Genomic DNA, 19,331 nt, shown 5'->3' with positions numbered 1-19,331 from the left:
TTTAAAGACAGATTAAATGCTTTTAAATACTCAAATAATTGTCTAACTTTACTATAAAAATAACAGTAATTTAATATTATAAATATTTAAGATTCTATTCATAAATAAAAAAAACTACATTTGAGTAAAAAATATACACTGTGAGACTGACAGTATTCTCATCATCTCAAAACATGATAAGATACAAGTTAATTGTTACGCTTCTCTAAAGTTTATACTTAACGTCACAATATACAGAAATATTGAAAAAATATTTACAAAACACTGACAGAATTTATAAATTGTTATTGATAATAGTTTTAACATATATAAATATTATATAATAAAACAAAAAATAAATACATACAACTGGCAAGACAAATATAAAAAACAGCAAGCTCTCGAAAGATACATGCAAATGAAAACAAATGGCAAATCAAATGCTTGTCCCAACAAAGCTTGAAGCTCAGTCGAAAAAAAATACAAAAAATAACGTTTTAAATAAAAAAAAATCTACAAATCATAAATCTAAGGCAACGTAAAAAAACTAAAATATAAAATCATGCGTATGTCGACATGTGTGCACACTAAAAACGAGAATGGCATTTAACACAACAGAGAAAGTAAATCGTGATATATAACGTATCCGGCTCGAAGGACCAATATTATATGCCGGAATAACCTAATCGATTCCTACTGATGTTTCAAATTTGAATCTTTGTATTTTTAGAAGGAAATATATTTTTTAAATAACAAATTAAATACTGTATTTTTTATGTTGTGAAATAAGATGTATTTTTCTTTATTTTTTTATGTGACTTCAAACTTTCAACCCTTATTTAAAAATGAATTTATGATAAGCATACGTCTTGTTTTAACTTATTTGCTATATTTTTTTTATAATGTCACGCGCGTATTTCTACAATATTAATAAAGAATTTCGCGAAATTCTACAATTGGCTTATAATTTTACTTAAATGTTAACTTAATTTGATTTAGGGCTGCTTTTTCAAACCTTGGTTAAAACTTATTCGTCGAATAATGTATAAAACTACCATTTTAAAAACGTATTCTAATTGCCTGTATTTGGCAGTTTACGTGACATTTTAATATCGTGTAATACTTTATTGGACGGATAAATTTTATCCAAGCATTGAAAAATCGGCCCTTACTTGTCTTTATCACTGGTAAATTATACCAATAGCAAAGTACATACAAAACGTATTATTTTTATAGGTTATTCCGACAATAACATTAAAAAACGGTTTATCAAAAGCACGTCGACAATCCATACAAATGCCATTCTCAACACCAAAGACGTGCATTATTCGAGCAAAGCTTTACGTACATTTAATTTTACTTTCTCTGCTGCGTTAAATATAGAAATATAAAATAATAATTAGCTATAGAAATCATCCAAATCTATTGATAAAACGAGGCTTGAAGCTATTAAACATAATCTGAAAATAAATTCGTATTAAATAAAATTCTAAATAAATAAGTATAAAATTTGATGCTACTTGAATTTTTTGAACTGTCCCTAATTTAAATGTGAATATTACAGAAGGATTATCTCAATTTATAAACTAAAAATGAATTTAAACTTTTTATTTCTTTAATTAAACTATTTAGTCTAAACTGACTCGATTTCTAATATAAAAAAGAAAAATAATTTGACTAGGTACATACAAGGTTATACAGGGTGGAATTTTAACGACATATTATAAGAAAAATAATGTTATACACATCCTAAGTGTTCTGAGCCAATAAATATTAGTCATAGTTGTACACTTTTTGATGAAATTCATAGAAAGATATTATATTTAATAAATAACATACCGCAAATACTTCATTTTACCATGACAAATTTTTGTAATTTAGTAATTATAACAACAAAATTGTTAAATAAATATTTATGTCTCAATCGACATACTATCTTCTACAGTAAAAAAAAACATCGCCCTAAAAACTCCACCCTGTACACACACAAATCAAATCAAATCTTGATTTGATTCAATCAAAACACATACCTTATTCGGGGGATTGGGGCGGGGTGGCGCGGGCCGGGGAGGGGGGGTCTTGTGTCGCTTGTTGCTGTTGCCCATGTTGCTGTTGTTGCTGTTGCTCATGTTGCTGTTGTTGCTCATGTTGGTCACGTTGCTTATGTTGCCCGGGTTGCTCGCGTTGCGAGTTGGTGCGTGGAGAACCGCGAACGGATCGGATTCCCACGCGCCCTGGAATACGTAATTATAGTATGTAGTTTTCAAATTGCCAAGGGAATGAAATGTTTCTTGGTGTGTTAAAAGCCTATAATCACGATTTAGCTTCCGAACTATCTCGTGAAGTAATGTGACCACGTTAAAATAATGTAATCAAGTGTGATTTGACCACAAGTGATGTGAACACAAGTGATGTGACCATGTTTGATGTAATGTAATCAAGTGTGATTTGACCACGAGTGATGTGACCACGAGTGACTTGACCACGTGTTGCGTATACAGATCACAAGCTACCACGACCACGTGTGACGACGTCTGATGTAACCATGTACGATCTTAATACTATTATAAAGGCGAAAGTTTGTATGTATGGATGTATGGATGTTTGTTACTCTTTCACGTAAAAACTACTGCACCGATTACAATGAAATTTAACACACATATAGAGGGTAACTTGGATTAACACATAGGATAGGTTTTATCCCGGAAATCCCACGGGAACGGGAACTATGCGGGTTTTCCTTTGAAAACGCGTGCGAAGCCGCGGGCGGAAATCTAGTATATATAATGATTATAACTCACATCATCGCTCTGTTTCTGCGTGTTGTCAGCGAAAGAGTCTCCGGCGAACGGATCTGCGTTCGACGAGAACGGATCGCTGCCGAAACCGTCCTGTAACATTACATTATTGTTAATAAGATTTTTTTAAAGAATAGATAAAATTCGATCTCGAGGCGGAAGACGCGGGTTCGAATCCCACCTTGATCGAATTTTTTCTATTCTTTAAAAATGTCTCAATTATAAAGCATTTGAAGGCTATAAACCTTAAATCAAACATTATAATTATATTTTAAGTAATAGTGACCTACCACGACAGATACTAAATAATCTAGGTATTTTATCAACAGGCTGCAATCTCGCGATTTACAATATCAAATGGAAAATAATTATATTACGGTGTCAAAAATTTTATTATTTCACATTTATAGTAACTTTTACAATTTTTGTCTGTCTGTCTGTTTGTTCCAGTTAATTTTTATTCCAATAGTTCATAAGATCACCCATTTACGCTGGTGAAACCGTGGGATACAGCTAGTTATTAATAATCCATATAATACCTGCACAGGTTTAGCCCCAGCGGGGGCGAAGGGGTCGTTGGCGGCGGCCGCGGGGGCGAAGGCCGAGTCCTTGAACGGGTCCGAGCCGAAGTTCGCCGTGCCGTTCATTGTACTGAAGTCCGCTTTCGAGAATTCGTCCTCGTCCTGTAATGTATTTAATTTTGAAAAATGCCACAACGATATGTGATAATTACATCCGTCTCGAAGGAACAGAATTTCTAACAGTCTACGATACCATTTCTGCTTTTAATTGTTTTCTGCCCACGCACGCAACCGCTTGGCCAAAGCCAAAGATGGCGCGACAAGCGGAGCTGCGAATATAAATGTTAGGCCATTCTCCCATTGCGATATAATATCTCACATACATTGTACCGGTAGCGTAGTGTGCGAGCCTACATACAAATGTATGTGAGATACTCCGCGGCCGAGACTTGCAGGATACTTGAATCGCCTGTGCGTATCGTAATGGGAGAATGGCCTTAGACAGTCTATGAAATATATCACAAGTACCTGCGACGCGGTGACTAATCTGGGCACCTTCTGTCTGCTTAGTACCGTTCTCGTCCTTCGTGTTCTGGTTCGCATTACGAGACTAAAGCCGTTAAAGTGTTAAGCCTTGTATCCACTTGAGCATGCTCAGGCGAATGAACGGCTCGGCCAAATGAGCCGCTCATTCGCCTGAGCATGCTCAAGTGGATACAAGGCTTAACACTTTGCAGCACCAAACTGAACACCTGCAGGTACCTACCTCGTCCGCTGATGGGATCACGGACGAATTCTACCATACCCGTGGCCCCGTCGTTGATGCGGCTTGACGGAACACAGTGGGGTTTTGGTCGGTAGGAATCCGACATAACCCACGGCCCCTTCCCCGGAGGCCGTGGGTATCTATGCAAGATTTCTCCACTTAAAAAAAAGACGGGTTGCACTGGGGGAGTGCCGGCAGAAGTGAAAACTTGATTATTAACGTTGAGCATGTTTGATATTTTGGAATGGTATCCGTCTTACGCTTTTTCGATCAGGTCACTTGTCCTGACGCGAGTTTAAGATTTTATACCTATTACAGAAAAAGTGCTCAACGCCTCTAAAGAAGTTTTCACTTCAAAAAAAAAAAGACGTGTGGCACTCGGGGACTGCCGCGGTAAAGCTATTGCATGCTATGCCTTCAAGCCACACCTCCGAGCCCGTCGTAGTGGGGAGCGTGAGGTTTTTTCGTTACGGAATTTCTGGATTCGGTCCCCGCGCTCAAGGCCCGCGATAGAAGCTATGCAATAGCTTAAAAAGAAAGGTACCTCATCGCCGCGCACCAGCTGCTGCAGGTGCTGGCGCGAGAACTGCGGCTGCAGGGTGAGCACCGCTGCAGCACCAGCGCCACCTGCTTCCAGCGCCTGCAGCGCCGCCGTCAGCGAGCGGTGCTGGTCCTCCAGGTGGTTCAGCTTTATATTCATCTGGAACGACCAACAATATATAAATTTATAAAGAATAGAAAAAAATGGTTGTCTGTAAAGTCGGTTTACGATCGAGATGTTTACGTGATAACGTCTTATTGGTGGCAGCGCTCGAGATGAGACGGGAGATCGGTCCGTCTCTCTCTCGTTATACCTGCGATCGCGCTCGTGAGGTTTTGGTGTGACACAAGTTTCTGAACATGTCACCCGACTAAAACGATTTTAAGAACGTTATCACGTTAATAAATAGTTATACATATATATAAATAACAACAAGTATGTATGCGCTTGTAGTAAGCATAATATTCCAACATCATTCAATCAACTGCTTCTCCATCCGTCAATCACACATACAATACGACCCTTCGACCGCTGTTTTCATAAATCAACAAAATTCAAAATCCCTCATTCCCTCATTCCCTCATCCCTCATTCAAAATCCCTCATTGGAATGTCAGCCACTAGAAGTGTCAGTTAGCTCCCGTTAATTTTTGAGTTTTATAATTTATTAATCGTGTAAACGCAATTAAAAAGTGCTAATTTTAAAAGTTAGTTATAAAACGCGTGTGCCACAGTGTTATCACGAACTGAATTTATGTGTACTGTGAAATAATCAATCTAGCACACAGCTGACGACCAGCTGATGAACACGCAAGTACCCACAACATAAAAACGCGATTGAAAAACTTTTATCATCGTTATTTGTATCACTAAAGTTATTTTTATGATTAACTCACTGCCTTAGAGAATCAGACACAGTGGAGTTTTAATATATAATAGTCTTTTTTGGACAAAAAATATACCTACTTTCACCTATAAAACTGCTAACGATACATAACGATAACGCCATCCATATATTATATTTTTTGTTATAATCACTACACAACAACCACTTATAACGATTATAATGGCAAACAAATGTCCTTCCTGCGGTAAATTCATCGCATCATCGGATGGCGCCAAATGCCATAAATGCAGTCTAACCTACCATAAGCCGTGTGTAAACATGAATACAAACTCACGTATCAGTCCGAAATGGCTTTGTAAAGGCTGCAGTAAGAGTACTTCCGCAATGCCAGCCAACGAAAATACCGATGCTTTCTTAGATGCGGTAATGCAGCAGGACGCGCCGTCGTTGGTTCATGAGATCAAGCTCTTGCGCACAGAACTGTCCGGTTTTCGAAGGGACATGTCACAGTTAACATTGGCTATATCACAAATAAATACCAGACTTGATGAAGTGGAAGAAAGGGTCTCAAAGTTAGAGGATAAAACTTTGACACAAACCCAGTCTGATAACTGTGATAGCCTGCTTAAATCGGTTGCGGAGCTTCAACACCGTCTCAATGAGTCTGAACAGGAGAATCTGATGAATGACGTCGAGATAACGGGCATCCCGGAGAACAGCGCCGAGAACCTCACGCACATTACTATGACGCTTGCTCGTAAAATTGGTCAACAACTGGATGAGCGTGATATAGTAAGCGCGCATCGATCTGGTCGGCGGCCTTTGAATAACGCCCCTAATAACTCGTCTCGTGCGCGCCCCATCGTCGTGCGCTTGGCGCGCAGATCCGTACGGGACGACCTGCTGCGCGCTGCACGCGTGCACCGCGGCGCAGACACCGCGGGAACTGATATCGGTAGCGAGCCTCGTCGCTTTTATGTCAATGAACATTTAACTAGTACTAATCGTAGATTGTTTTATATGGCTCGTCAAAAAGGTACTGAAATGAAGTGGCGTTATGTCTGGACCCGTGCAGGACGTATATATGCTCGATGTGAATCGAATTCTCAATCTTTTTGTATAAAATCAGAAGAGGACATAAAACAAATTTTTTGTCGTATTGCCGTTTGAAAGTTTTATCACTAATTATTTTTACAGTAAACAAATTGGTTTTATGTAAAAAGCTATCAGCATTTTATACAGAATTATATAGTAAGGCTTCTTCTTATATTTGCAAAAATAAAAATATTTGTATCTTTTCATTAATAGAGTATCAACCGAGTAAATTGTTTCGATATATTAGGAACTATGATACTGTCGCAGTTTATCATAATAATTTTAGCTTGTTAATTTTTAAGATGTTAACCGACATTGTTATTAGTTTAAGGTCTATTTATTATAATCGCAGCGGTGCAGGTGTGGTGCTGAATTGGGGTTTGCTACAAACATTGGTATATCTTATGATGTATATCTTATTTATAATATTGTGTATTTGTAATATAGTATTTGAAATATATATATATAAACTACAATATTTACTTACTCATATTTGTATAACTGTAACACTATTAGCTAATTTAAAATTTTATATGTATATAATATTATATGATAACATGCATTTCTTTTATTTTTTAATAACTGAGAACGATCTTTTTTATTATTCTTATTGTTGTACAAAATTTGACGCCATTATTGTCAAATACAGGATATTTGAACAAGTATATTATATTCATGTTCGATAGGGGAAATCGGATAAAAATTGGTTTTCTTAACCCTGGTTCTCTTAGCACTCGCCATGATGAGTTTATGGTGGCAATGGATCGTCACGCTGTCGATATCATGGCAATCAATGAAACATGGCTGCGTGAGGGAGAGGAAGGGCGTGCCCCAAATGTGCCGGGCTACCGCTTACGCCATATCCCTCGACCACAGACTGTACGTTCTCGGGGAGGTGGGGTTGGTTTTTATCTTAAATCGAGCTTGTCATACCGCATATTAACACACCCAGTGACACATCCCGTTGAACAGATGTGGATAAAAATAACAAGTCGTGGACGCTCAATTGTTATCGGTACTGCGTATCGGCCACCATGGTTGGATGTAGATACATTCTTTGATGCTCTCATTGACTCCATGGGCACATTCATCTGGAGTGACAATATTGTACTTTTAGGTGATTTTAACGTGAACGTATTGAACAAAAATCATACCAATACAAAAAAGTTATCCGAGTTTTTACAATCAGCGGGATTGAACCAAATGGTGTCACAACCAACTCATTTTACAAATAACAGTGAGACATTAATTGATTTAATTTGTACCAATGCAGGCGTATCTAGTGTAGTAGTAGATCATATTGCCTCTCTTAGTAATCACTCGGTTATATCCTGCTATTTGAATATTTTAAAGGAGCGGACAAAGCCAAGATGGATTTCGCGTAGATGTATGCGGGATTTAGATCATAATCAGTTTAATAAATCACTAATCGCAGTTGATTGGAACTACTTATTATCAATAACAAATGTCAACGACATCGTTACCTTATTCACAAGTAGTATGGTAAAAATCTTTGATTTACACGCGCCTAGGAAAAATATATACATCAAGTTAAAACAGCCACCCTGGTTGACGTATAATATTAAACAAATGATGAAAAGACGAGACGAAGCTCAAGCCAGGGCTAAAATTTGTAAAACAGATAGTGCCAAGAACTACTATATCGATTTAAAAAAATATGTTGCATCTGCACTTCATCGTGAAAAATCAGCTTACTTTGAAACATACATAAACTCTAACATACAAAATCCACGCGCCTTATGGACCCATATAAAAGATAATGTACAGGTTAAACTAAAAGATGACTTTATACTTCCAGTACATATCAGTGACGCCAATACTATTAATACTCATTTCTTAAATGTCCCTATCAATAACGCCGTATCAACATCTTATTTAGCTCATTTCAACGAACATCGCTTTATAAGCAATGCCTCTTTCGAACTCAAGCCTGTGAGCGAAGAAACTGTACTAAAGGCATTAAAGAGTCTCAAGTCGCAAGCTGTAGGTACTGATGACTTATCTCTAGATATGATTAATCTCACAATATCACAGACACTACCTATCTTGACGCACATTATTAATCTATCTATAAAAAATAGTACATTTCCGGCGATGTGGCAGAGTGCATTGGTGCGACCACTCCCAAAGAAAAATAATCCTACATCTGTTAAAGACTTACGGCCTATCAGCATCTTGCCATGTTGCTCCAAAATTCTTGAAAAGATTATACACAACCAACTTATGGAATATCTTGAATCCAATAACATACTGCCCGACCTTCAATCTGGTTTCAGAAAGCGAAGAGGTACTGTAACGGCATTGACGGATGTGCTAGATAATATTTTATGCGAACAAGATTGTGGTAAGGGAACGCTTTTGGTCCTTTTAGACTTTTCACGTGCTTTTGACACCATAGATACTAACCTACTTTTGTCAAAATTGGTCTATTATGGCTTTAGCCCAGAATCTGTTGCTTGGTTTAAGAGTTATCTAGGTGAACGTAGGCAGACTGTAGTGGTCCCTAATAGTGATGGTACTACTTCTCTTTCTCACTGTAGCCCAGTGAAAAGAGGAGTACCTCAGGGTTCTATTTTGGGACCTGTATTGTTTGTCTTGTACACTGCTGATATAATTTCTGAAATTAAGTACAGCCATTACCATATTTACGCTGATGATGTCCAATTATATACCTCCTTTAAACCTGACAAAACTCACGACTTCATACAAAAATTGAACGACGATCTCGACAGTATTTCAAAATGGTCAGCGAATAATGCATTAGTACTTAATGCAGAAAAAACAAAATTTATGATACTGGGTACTCCTCAAGTTATTAAAAAGGTTGAGCAACAAACGTCGCTGTTGCATATAAACGGAGTCCCGTTAGAACGTGTGCGTGAAGCTCGGAATCTAGGTGTTATTTTCGATGAAGCACTAAGATTCGAAAAATTCATAAATACAACAATCGCAAACTGCTTCTACCGATTAAAACTATTATACCGAATAAGAAGCTATCTTAATCCTCGTCTGCGTCTGAGACTGTGTGAGTCTTTGGTTCTGTCAAAGCTTAACTATGCGGATGTAATGTACGGTCCTCGTCTCCTGTCTCGTACAAAAAGAGCCATACAACGAGTGCAAAACGCCTGCGCTAGGTTCTGTTGGGATATTCCTGCTCGAACACACATTTCACCTTACTTGAAAAATGCAAATATCCTCAACATGGACCACCGCAGGCGTTTACATCTTGCATCTCTTCTCTTTGATGTGATCAGTACCAAAGCCCCAGCGTATCTTTATAGTAAGCTGACATGGATGGGAAGTGCGAAGGGCATGACTACTAGGGCAACCCTCGTCAAACTGGCAGTACCGAAACACCATTCATCCCTTTTTAAAGGTAGTTTTAAATATAATGCGACTAAGTGCTGGAATAATTTACCACCTCCATTACGAAACTCGAGGACCTTATCGAGTTTTAAATATGGTTTCAAAAAACAGTTACTTACCGAGTTTCGTAACCAGCCTTAGTCGCATTGTTATTACAGCCGTACCGTAATTGTTGTATTTATTGTTTACTTACTGTCTATTCTATATGGTATTTTTTATTTTTTTCTTTTTTTTATATTATGTATAATTGTGTTATTATAATATTGCATTTAAATTATTATTATTATTAATTCCTATGTATTGTATTTAGTAGTAGATACTGTATACTGATATGTATTGTAGTACTACTAGTAGATATATTTATATATTATACAATATATATTTAGGTACACAAAAATTATAGTATACCTACTGTATTATATTATATTTAAGTATTATTGATTCACATCTTTTGACTGGCACTCCAACAAGGGACTACTGAAAATCAGCGCTTCACAACATAACGTGTAGCACATGCTGAGTAGCTACCCTTTTTGGCACCACACTGATCAGCCGTAAGTACCTACCTTTTTTAATGTATTTTCTTTCTTTTTTTCCGTTTATTTTTGTTATTTTTTTCCTGTTTGTACTTTGTGGTGCTAAATAAACATTATTTCTTTCTTCTTTCTTTCTTTCTCATCATAAACGTTCACGTTGCGTGCACGCTAAGTTCGCGTTCCTTAAACGTGTTGGCGGCTGCACGCCTCACAACTACCCCTGCCAAAATTCATTCAATATTCACTTACACACACACATACACACACACACACACACGATACCTGCTACCCTTTCTTCAGTTTCTCCCTCACTTCCTTTACTAATTCCACAACCTTCTCCCCTCCCTTTTCCCAACAAAATTATCCAATTTCCCACACTTACCTGGCTAACAGCCAGCACGGTGCGTGCCAGCTGAGCAGCTAGGGCTTCGCCCTCCTCATTAGCGGCCTTCGCCTCCTCCTGCAGACTCCGTTCGCGCTCTTTCAGCGTGTTGGCGGCAGCACGTCGCGCGGCCACTTCCGCTTCCGTTTCAGCTGCAGCCGCTTCCTGTGCGGACACTTGGCTGCGGAGTTTCTCAACCTGGATATTGATGAAATAAATAAATAAATAAATATTATAGGACATTATTACACAAATCGACCTAGTCCCACAGTAAGCTCAATTAAGGCTTGTGTTGTGGGTACTAGGCGACGATAAATATAATATTTAATAAATACATATATAGATAATAACACCCAGACCCAAGAACAAATAATTGAGTTCATCACACAAATATTTGCCCTGACCGGGGATCGAACCCGGGACCGCCGGCTCAGTAGGCAGTTACTTTACCACTGCGCCAACCTCGTAACATCAACATAAAATCATTAATTATTATTAAGTTTTTACTAACAAATGGATCTGCGTTATCCGAATATTATGCTAAATAAATGAATGAATGAATGAATAAATTATTTGCGGATTTTATTGCGCAAATAATTTATTCTTCGCAAATATTTTATTTTTATTTTTATTGTTGATAGGGAAGCGCCAATCTCTCCTGATGTTAAGCGTAGATGTGGTATAAGATGGAACGCGCTTCCCAAGAAGGTTCACTCTACGCTTGAAGACCCCCATATACAGGGTGTAATCGTTAAGTGTGCACAGGCGATTTTTCCGTAAGTATTACAGATAACAAAAAACTTTAAACTGATATCGAAAGTACTTAACCTAATGAGTAAAATGGCCGTAATAAATTTTTAAAAATAAATCGAGAAATATCAAAAAAATTATCTTTAAACCCTCCCATACATTAAGTATGAAATATGAATATCCCATATGTAACATTTAATATGAAAATTTTAGCTTTCTTTTTCTTTTTTGGTTTTCTGCTTTAATTACTTCGCAAATTTGAAGTGGCATTTTCCTCGCTTTTTCCGGACATTTCCACGCATTTTCCGGATATTTTCCGGACATTTTCACGCATTTTCCGGATATTTTCCAGGGATTTTCCAGGCATTTTCCACGGTTTTTCCGGAATTTTCCACGCATTTTCCGGATATTTTCCAGACATTTCCCAGGCATTTTCCGGATATTTTCCAGGGATTTTCCACGGGTTTTCCGGACATTTTCACGCATTTTCCGGATATTTTCCGGACATTTTCACACATTTTCCGGATATTTTCCAGGGATTTTCCAGGCATTTTCCACGGTTTTCCGGAATTTTCCACGCATTTTCCGGATATTTTCCGGACATTTCCCAGGCATTTTCCGGTTATTTTCCGGGAATTTCCACGCATTTTCCGGATATTTTCCAGACATTTCCCAGGCATTTTCCGGTTATTTCCCGGGGATTTTCCAGACATTTTCCAGACATTTACAGGCATTTTCCGGTTATTTCCCGGGGATTTTCCAGACATTTTCCAGACATTTACAGGCTATGTCAGGGAAATGTCCGGAAAATGCCTGGTAAATATCTGGAAAATACCCGGAAAATGCGTGAAAATGTACGGAAAATGCGTGGAAGTGCCTGGAAAATCCCTGGAAAATGCCTGGGAAATGACGGGAAATATCCGGAAAATTTCCGCAAAATTCCCGGGAAATATCCGGAAAATGCGTGAAAATGTCCGGAAAAACGTGGAAAATGTCACTTCAAATTTGCGAAGTAATTAAAGCAGAAAACCAAAAAAAGAAAAAGAAAGCTAAAATCTTTCATATTAAAATGTATATGGGATATTCATATTTCATACTTAATGTATGGGAGGGTTTAAAGATAATTTTTATGATATTTCTCGATTTATTTTTAAAAATTTATTACCGCCATTTTACTCATTAGGTTAGGTACTTTCGATATCAGTTTAAAGTTTTTTGTTATCTGTAATACTTACGGAAAAATCGCCTGTGCACACTTAACGATTACACCCTGTATAATTCAAACTTATCAATAATTATTATGTTAACGAATGAATAAAGTTTGCAGGGGTCAAATAAAGGTCAAATTAGCCATTTAAATGTTTCATTATAATATAATATGAAGAGTCAATCTCACGATTTCGATTGTAACAATCCTGTCATTTTCAAGATATACAAGATCAACACTTTTAGTTGGAATTAAATGCAATAAAGTGATATTATCAAAGATTACAAAGTATATTGGCAAAGTTAAAAATGTAAAAACAATTAACTTACTTGTGATTTCAAATCGTTCAACCTCTTTTGCGCCTCCCCTTTTTGGTTTTCTAACTGTTTTAATGTTGCCGTTAATGTGTCCAATTCACTCTGCAAAAAATATTTTTAATTAATATGATTTTCACATAATATTTCAAGAATAACAAACCTCAAACCATCAAAAATATTAAACTACTTAAGTTTAATAAACTACCAGACTCACTCTCAAAAATTGACCCAAGACAAACTCTGCTCATAGGGCTCATAGGGTTTGCAAAGGCAGAGTTTTGCAATAAACAATACAAGCTACTTTTAACATTACTGCCACGAAATTAGGTTTGAATTTCGATACATGTTTGGAGATTTTCGTAACCTATGTGCCTAGTACACCTTACAGTATGTCAATGCTTGACATTTTTTTTTTCTGTTGTGTACCAAATTCGAAATAAAGCACAGTTACTTTCCATCTTAGCATTAGATCTGTAAAACAACGCAATGGATCTATGATAATATTTTATGGAGTGGATCTTGAGGAAGGTTTTCAACAAAATAAGCGAAGTTTACCTGCAAGCTATCCGCCTCGCCAGTCTTGGTGCTGAGCTCCCGCTCCCGGCTGGCCACTTCCGTCTCTAACGCGAGCCGTTCCCGCGCTAAAGATTCCACTTCCCGCGCGATCGCTTCCATTTCCGGTGTCGGTTGGGGCCCGAGAGAAATCGGTTCCGGTTTTGGTGGCGGTTGGGCGAGCTGTGGAAAATATATTTTAAAAATTAAATTCATAAAATTATTATTGTTTAGTTGCATAGATGTAAGTTGTGCTGTTTTGTTTTGTTGTGATTATTATTATTATTAAAAATAAATTTAAATATTAGAGCGTATACGCACTATGCGGGTAGCCGCATTGCGTGTAGCCGTCCGGCTGACCGCAATCACAATTATGTACGTAATATTCATTTCTATGCGCACTGCGATGCGGCTACCGCAGACCGCACAGTGCGCATAGAAATGAATATTACGTACATAATTGTGCTTGCGGTCAGCCGGACGGCTACCCGCAATGCGGCTACCCGCATAGTGCGTATACGCTCTTAGAATGATTTTTTGATGTAAATTGTATGTTTATTGATGTATAGAACTTGCTGCGCAGCCAGTGCCAGCGCACCAGGACACCAACAGCGACAAACAGCTGCTTTTTTATTCAAATTGACGCAAACTATATGCTTTCTACCAGACCGTGCGCGTGCCATATTGTGCGCGGGCTGCTAGACTACATTATTTTTACATCAATTCTCGCAAAGCTAAAAAGCTTTGAGTACACACTGAGCTGTACGGTTATCAATGGGCTGCGTACTCACCGGCGCAGCTGCTCGTGGCTAGGCGGAGGACACACGTGTTGCGTATTCACTGCGTACTCACCGGAGCGGCTGCTCGTGGCTAGGCGGAGGACACACGTGCTGCGTGTTCACTGCTACTCACAGGCGCAGCTGCTCGTGGCTAGGCGGAGGACACACGTGCTGCGTGTTCACTGCTACTCACAGGCGCAGCTGCTCGTGGCTAGGCGGAGGACACACGTGTTGCGTATTCACTGCGTACTCACCGGAGCGGCTGCTCGTGGCTAGGCGGAGGACACACGTGCTGCGTGTTCACTGCTACTCACAGGCGCAGCTGCTCGTGGCTAGGCGGAGGACACACGTGTTGCGTATTCACTGCGTACTCACCGGAGCGGCTGATCGTGGCTAGGCGGAGGACACACGTGCTGCGTGTTCACTGCTACTCACAGGCGCAGCTGCTCGTGGCTAGGCGGAGGACACACGTGTTGCGTATTCACTGCGTACTCACCGGAGCGGCTGCTCGTGGCTAGGCGGAGGACACACGTGCTGCGTGTTCACTGCTACTCACAGGCGCAGCTGCTCGTGGCTAGGCGGAGGACACACGTGTTGCGTATTCACTGCGTACTCACCGGAGCGGCTGCTCGTGGCTAGGCGGAGGACACACGTGCTGCGTGTTCACTGCTACTCACCGGCGCGGCTGCTCGTGTCTAGGCGGAGGACACACGTGCTGCTCGTACTCACCGGAGCAGCAGCTGGTGGGTGCGCGGGCGCGTGCAGCAGCTCCGGCGGCAGCACGGCGGGCGGCGGCTGCCCGCGCAGAGCCCGAGCCACCAGGCACATGGCGGCTGCGAACTGCACGCGGGACAGCTTGCCCGTGCTCGACGTGTCGCAGAGCGCCCTGGAGTGATAATAATAATCATTTAAATTAATAACATACTAGCGGTCCGCCCCGGCTTCGCCCGTGGTACCTACATGTTTAAACTATCCTATCTCTCAAGTTGGATCGAACTGCACATGGTGTGCGAATTTTATTATAATCGGTTAAGTGGTTTAGGAGTCCATTGAGGACAAACATTGTGACACGAGATTTATATATATTAAGATAACTAGATATATTATAAATGTGCTATAATTATTTTGTAACTTTAAAAAAATGATTCAATTTTAATACACATTTAATCATTTAAAAATAATACCACACCCCGGACACTCCATACAAAATGATCGTTTTGACAGTCACATTGTAGAGACTGCAAATGTGTGTGTTAACGCTTTTATGGTTGGCACATTTGTGACTAGCGTAAAAAAAAATTCGCGTTTTTCTGATGAAATACATCCGTAAACAGCACAATATCTAACCATTTTCTACGAAAAACGATAATCACAAATCCAAAATAATAAAATTACTTTAAGTCAATTTGATTAATGTTGTCAATCTTCGTTGCGTATCGTCCTTGCAGAAAAATATGGCCCATTTTATGTCTGATCGCGCGGGGGTGAGGTAATTTTGGCGGGAGGCGGAGAGTGTCCCTTCTGTAGCGTTTAGCTACTATTATGTATTCTGTGATAATACATTAATGCACTCAAAAATCTGCACGCACTTTATGCGTACGCATATGCGTGCACGTGTGTACGTTAATTTTCATGCTAATGTGCGTATTAATGTGTGTTTGCCGTTTGGCATTTTAACATGTAATTAGTATAATTTATAATTTAGCAACAGCTGTAAGGTACCTTTTATATTTTTATTCAAAAAAATATAAATAGGTGTGCACGTACAGATACGTGTGTGTCTGTGTGTGTGTATAATATATATATATATATTATGTTCCATATGTTGTGTATGTATGCGTGTTCATTCGTATCTCACCATATATGCGCCAGCGTGGTCTGCGGCAGGCCCGTATCCAAGAACACGTGTCGTATCTCCATACCGGACACGAACCCGTCCCGGTCCGTGTCCGCTGCGGTGAACTGCGCGTCGTACTTGGCGCGCTCCGCGGGGGTTATCCATTGGTTGGTGGGCGCGGGGGAGGGGGTGGATGATGGCGGCTGCAATGTAATAATCAAATGTTAATTTGGTAAATATTCCCCTCGAAAAATTTTGACCAATTATTTAAAGTTATGGGGAAAAAAGTGTATGTGATATGTGAAATATAATTGAAAATTATTTTATACTAGATTTCCGCCCGCGGCTACGCCCGCGTTTTCAAAGGAAAACCCGCATAGTTCCCGTTTCCGTGGGATTTCCGGGATAAAACCTATCCTATGTGTTATTCTGATGTATAAACTATATTGTGGTAAAGTTTCATTCAAATCCATTCAGTAGTTTTTACGTGAAAGAGTAACAAACATCCATACATCCATACAAACTTTCGCCTTTATAATATTAGGATCTAGTATTCTAGTTCTAATGTTAACACTAGATTTTGCTCTAATTCTTACGTATGGAACAACAGTATTTGATAAAGACATCATTTTTTATGTTAGATGTAGCTTCCCTCTATATGTGTGCTATTTCTATTTGTCATCGGTTCAGTATTTAAGAGTAATACACACACATACACATCCATCCTCATAAACTTTCGCATTTATAATATTAGTAGGACTCACACTAGACAAATCCAGTAGTCCATCCAAAAGGTTCGTACTCGTAGCGGGTGCGGGGGGGTGTGGGCGCGGGGGGCGCGGTTGGGGCGAGGGGGGGCGGGAGGGGGGGCGAGATGGGGGCCGTGAGGGGGGGCGGGGGGGACGAGCTCGTAGTTCTGGGGGCAGGCTCGTGGGCACCGCGTGCTTCTCTAGCGCTTTGTATACTAGGTGCATCGCCTGGAGACAAGAAAGATAGATAATTTTAATAAAAAATTCTTCGTACTAGTATTATTTTTATGTCAGAGCAAGAATAGAGGCAAGTTATTTCAAGATAATCATCAATATTTAAACTAGATTACATTATATTATATAACTACGCTAGTATTTAAATAAGTATTTTAATTTCACTAATAATATTTTTTTCTTTACTGGTATAAATAAATGTTTTCGTCTATGGTCGATTTCACAAATTCTGCATATTATTATGTTCTGTGTAGCGTAACTGAAATTTTATGAAAATTTATACAGAACTGTCAAATGGATCATTAGGGACATTAACAACAAGTGGTAAAATTGGCCCTTAATCTTTTTAAATTTAGTTTTAATATAAAAATAAGTTGTACCACAATACAACGCACTGTGTCTATTCACATTACTATTAATTACAACACTTATGTGTAACATTTACACATAGCACAAGCACATACCACAATAAATTCATGTCTATCGAGCATCCCGTCCTTGTCCTGGTCGGCGAGGTCCCAGATCTTGCCGAGCGTCTCTAGCGGGAGCTTCGACTCCATTAGCACTCCTTTCACCTGTCGACATTCGTTTTGTTAATAGCAATAGAATTAAATTTTAAAAAGCTTTTTTTTATGTTCGTGGATGTCAAATAATTGCCCATTGTTGATTTTGTTGATTATTAGGGAATTAGTAGGATATATTTGGTTTTAGCTGTCAAATTCATTTAGTTATTCTGGCTATAACTAACTAGTAACTCCCCCATATTTCGTTCCTACCAACAGTAGGTTAATAGTTTGAAAGAAAAATTCTAGAATTGTAATAGATTTACTTAGATATAGATTAATTTTTTTAATATCACAAAATACACTTAATTTCATATATTTTCTCGAATGCAGCGAGCCAAGCAGATAAATTAGTGTACTTCTATTTAAAGTTAGCAGACCACTTGCACATTTTGATAGCAAAAACAGAATTACTACGTAACCAACCTCATTCCCAGGTATCAGTCCATTACTCGGCTGCAACGAATCAAACAGCTGGCTTTACTTCTCCCGCTCCGCCGGAAGTCGCTGTCTTACCACACCTGTTGTATTGGGAGTAAGCAGACCTCCTCGAATCAGAAGACCACTAATCACTTGAACATTCGGTAGCAATACCCACCTTATTCCCAGGTATAAGTCCATTACTCGGCTGCAAGGAATCAAACAGCTGGCTGTACTTCTCCCGCTCCGCCGGCTTCACGCTCCAGTCGCTGAGCGGCGCGAGCGCGGGCATCGGGCTCACGCTCGCCGGCGGCACTTTTGGTAGCTCGCCCTTAAGATAAATACCGTAAGGCCCAATTTATTCAAGTGCTTTTCCATCAATAATATGCGAGGATTGTAAATAACCAATAGTAGCGCTTCAAACCAAATGAAGGTATATGATTGGTTCTTTACAAACACATTCCTCGCTAAACATCATCTCACGTTATTGGTGTCACGTTGGTCACGTTTTATAAATTTCATAAAACTTATTGCATTACATCCGAAACTTATTTGGTTAGAATAATAGTAATTGTAAAACGTCATATTTATTTGTGAAAATGTTGATAAAACTTATGGCAAAAATATGCCATTATTTTCATTTGTATTCATTTAAATACATATACTATATATTTATTTATCAATTTTATCTCACGTTTTATAAGAATCTCTCGAAAATACAGGACAAGTTATTAAATTTTTCAAATTATTACAACTTACAACTTTAGGTGGCGGCGTCTCCGAGTGTATGTTGCTCATGTTTATGTCCTTGCCGGCTTGCGCCAGCGCAACCAGCTTCAACGCTACGAACAAGCCTGCCTGTAAACAAAATAATTCCTTATTGTAGATAAATAAATTAAAAAAAGAGCGTGTGTGCCGAGCACACGTGTCAGAAGCGAAACTTCTTTGGCAAGATTCAAAGATACCAAAATCGTCGTCTTAACCGATGACGTGACGGTATTTCCATGACGCGACATTGAAATTTTTGGGTACTCTCAACGCGCCTAAAGAAGTTTCACTTCAAAAACTAACA

General features: G+C 39.0%; 4 protein-coding genes across 5 annotated transcripts in view; 2 read left to right on the top strand and 2 right to left on the bottom strand.

The window, feature by feature from the left end:
* Nucleotides 1-19,227, top strand: part of LOC149481399 (uncharacterized) — a 91,160-nt gene extending 71,933 nt beyond the window's left edge. Inside the window, exon 4 of the mRNA XM_089705026.1 lies at nucleotides 19,213-19,227. The gene's annotated coding sequence lies outside the window, so the exon portion shown is untranslated. The remainder of the gene's footprint in view (nucleotides 1-19,212) is intronic.
* The window catches only part of Eps-15 (Epidermal growth factor receptor pathway substrate 15), a 34,334-nt gene that overhangs the window by 2,112 nt on the left and 12,891 nt on the right, over nucleotides 1-19,331 (bottom strand). For both annotated transcript variants that reach the window (XM_089704998.1, XM_089704997.1), the window contains 13 exons: nucleotides 19,019-19,117; nucleotides 18,438-18,590; nucleotides 17,741-17,851; nucleotides 17,058-17,270; nucleotides 16,315-16,496; nucleotides 15,186-15,342; nucleotides 13,681-13,860; nucleotides 13,138-13,227; nucleotides 10,852-11,049; nucleotides 4,609-4,764; nucleotides 3,317-3,460; nucleotides 2,781-2,870; nucleotides 2,010-2,213 (listed from right to left, as the gene is read on the bottom strand). In XM_089704998.1, coding sequence (XP_089561124.1) covers nucleotides 2,010-2,213; nucleotides 2,781-2,870; nucleotides 3,317-3,460; nucleotides 4,609-4,764; nucleotides 10,852-11,049; nucleotides 13,138-13,227; nucleotides 13,681-13,860; nucleotides 15,186-15,342; nucleotides 16,315-16,496; nucleotides 17,058-17,270; nucleotides 17,741-17,851; nucleotides 18,438-18,590; nucleotides 19,019-19,117 — 1,977 coding nt within the window. The remainder of the gene's footprint in view (nucleotides 1-2,009; nucleotides 2,214-2,780; nucleotides 2,871-3,316; nucleotides 3,461-4,608; nucleotides 4,765-10,851; nucleotides 11,050-13,137; nucleotides 13,228-13,680; nucleotides 13,861-15,185; nucleotides 15,343-16,314; nucleotides 16,497-17,057; nucleotides 17,271-17,740; nucleotides 17,852-18,437; nucleotides 18,591-19,018; nucleotides 19,118-19,331) is intronic.
* On the top strand, nucleotides 5,821-10,252 carry LOC149481400 (uncharacterized). Its single transcript, XM_089704914.1, has one exon. It carries the CDS (start codon nucleotides 5,836-5,838, stop codon nucleotides 6,619-6,621), a length of 786 nt encoding a protein of 261 aa, XP_089561040.1. The 5' UTR covers nucleotides 5,821-5,835; the 3' UTR covers nucleotides 6,622-10,252.
* The window catches only part of LOC149481376 (uncharacterized), a 465,629-nt gene continuing 458,995 nt past the window's right edge, over nucleotides 12,698-19,331 (bottom strand). The window contains exon 8 of the transcript XR_016316814.1: nucleotides 12,698-12,885. The gene's annotated coding sequence lies outside the window, so the exon portion shown is untranslated. The remainder of the gene's footprint in view (nucleotides 12,886-19,331) is intronic.

Source organism: Colias philodice, chromosome 16, assembly GCF_061535455.1.
Source record: "Colias philodice isolate Cphi_HAF_F1 chromosome 16, ilColPhil1 Martin Lab GWU primary, whole genome shotgun sequence".
Taxonomy (NCBI): domain Eukaryota; kingdom Metazoa; phylum Arthropoda; class Insecta; order Lepidoptera; family Pieridae; genus Colias; species Colias philodice.
The sequence above is the reverse complement of the archived record's forward strand: the minus strand, read 5'-3'. Positions and strand labels throughout refer to the sequence as shown.

Coding starts and splice junctions, on each gene's coding strand:
- LOC149481400 (XM_089704914.1), top strand. CDS start 5,836: ATGCCAGCCAACGAAAATACCGATGCTTTCTTAGATGCGGTAATGCAG.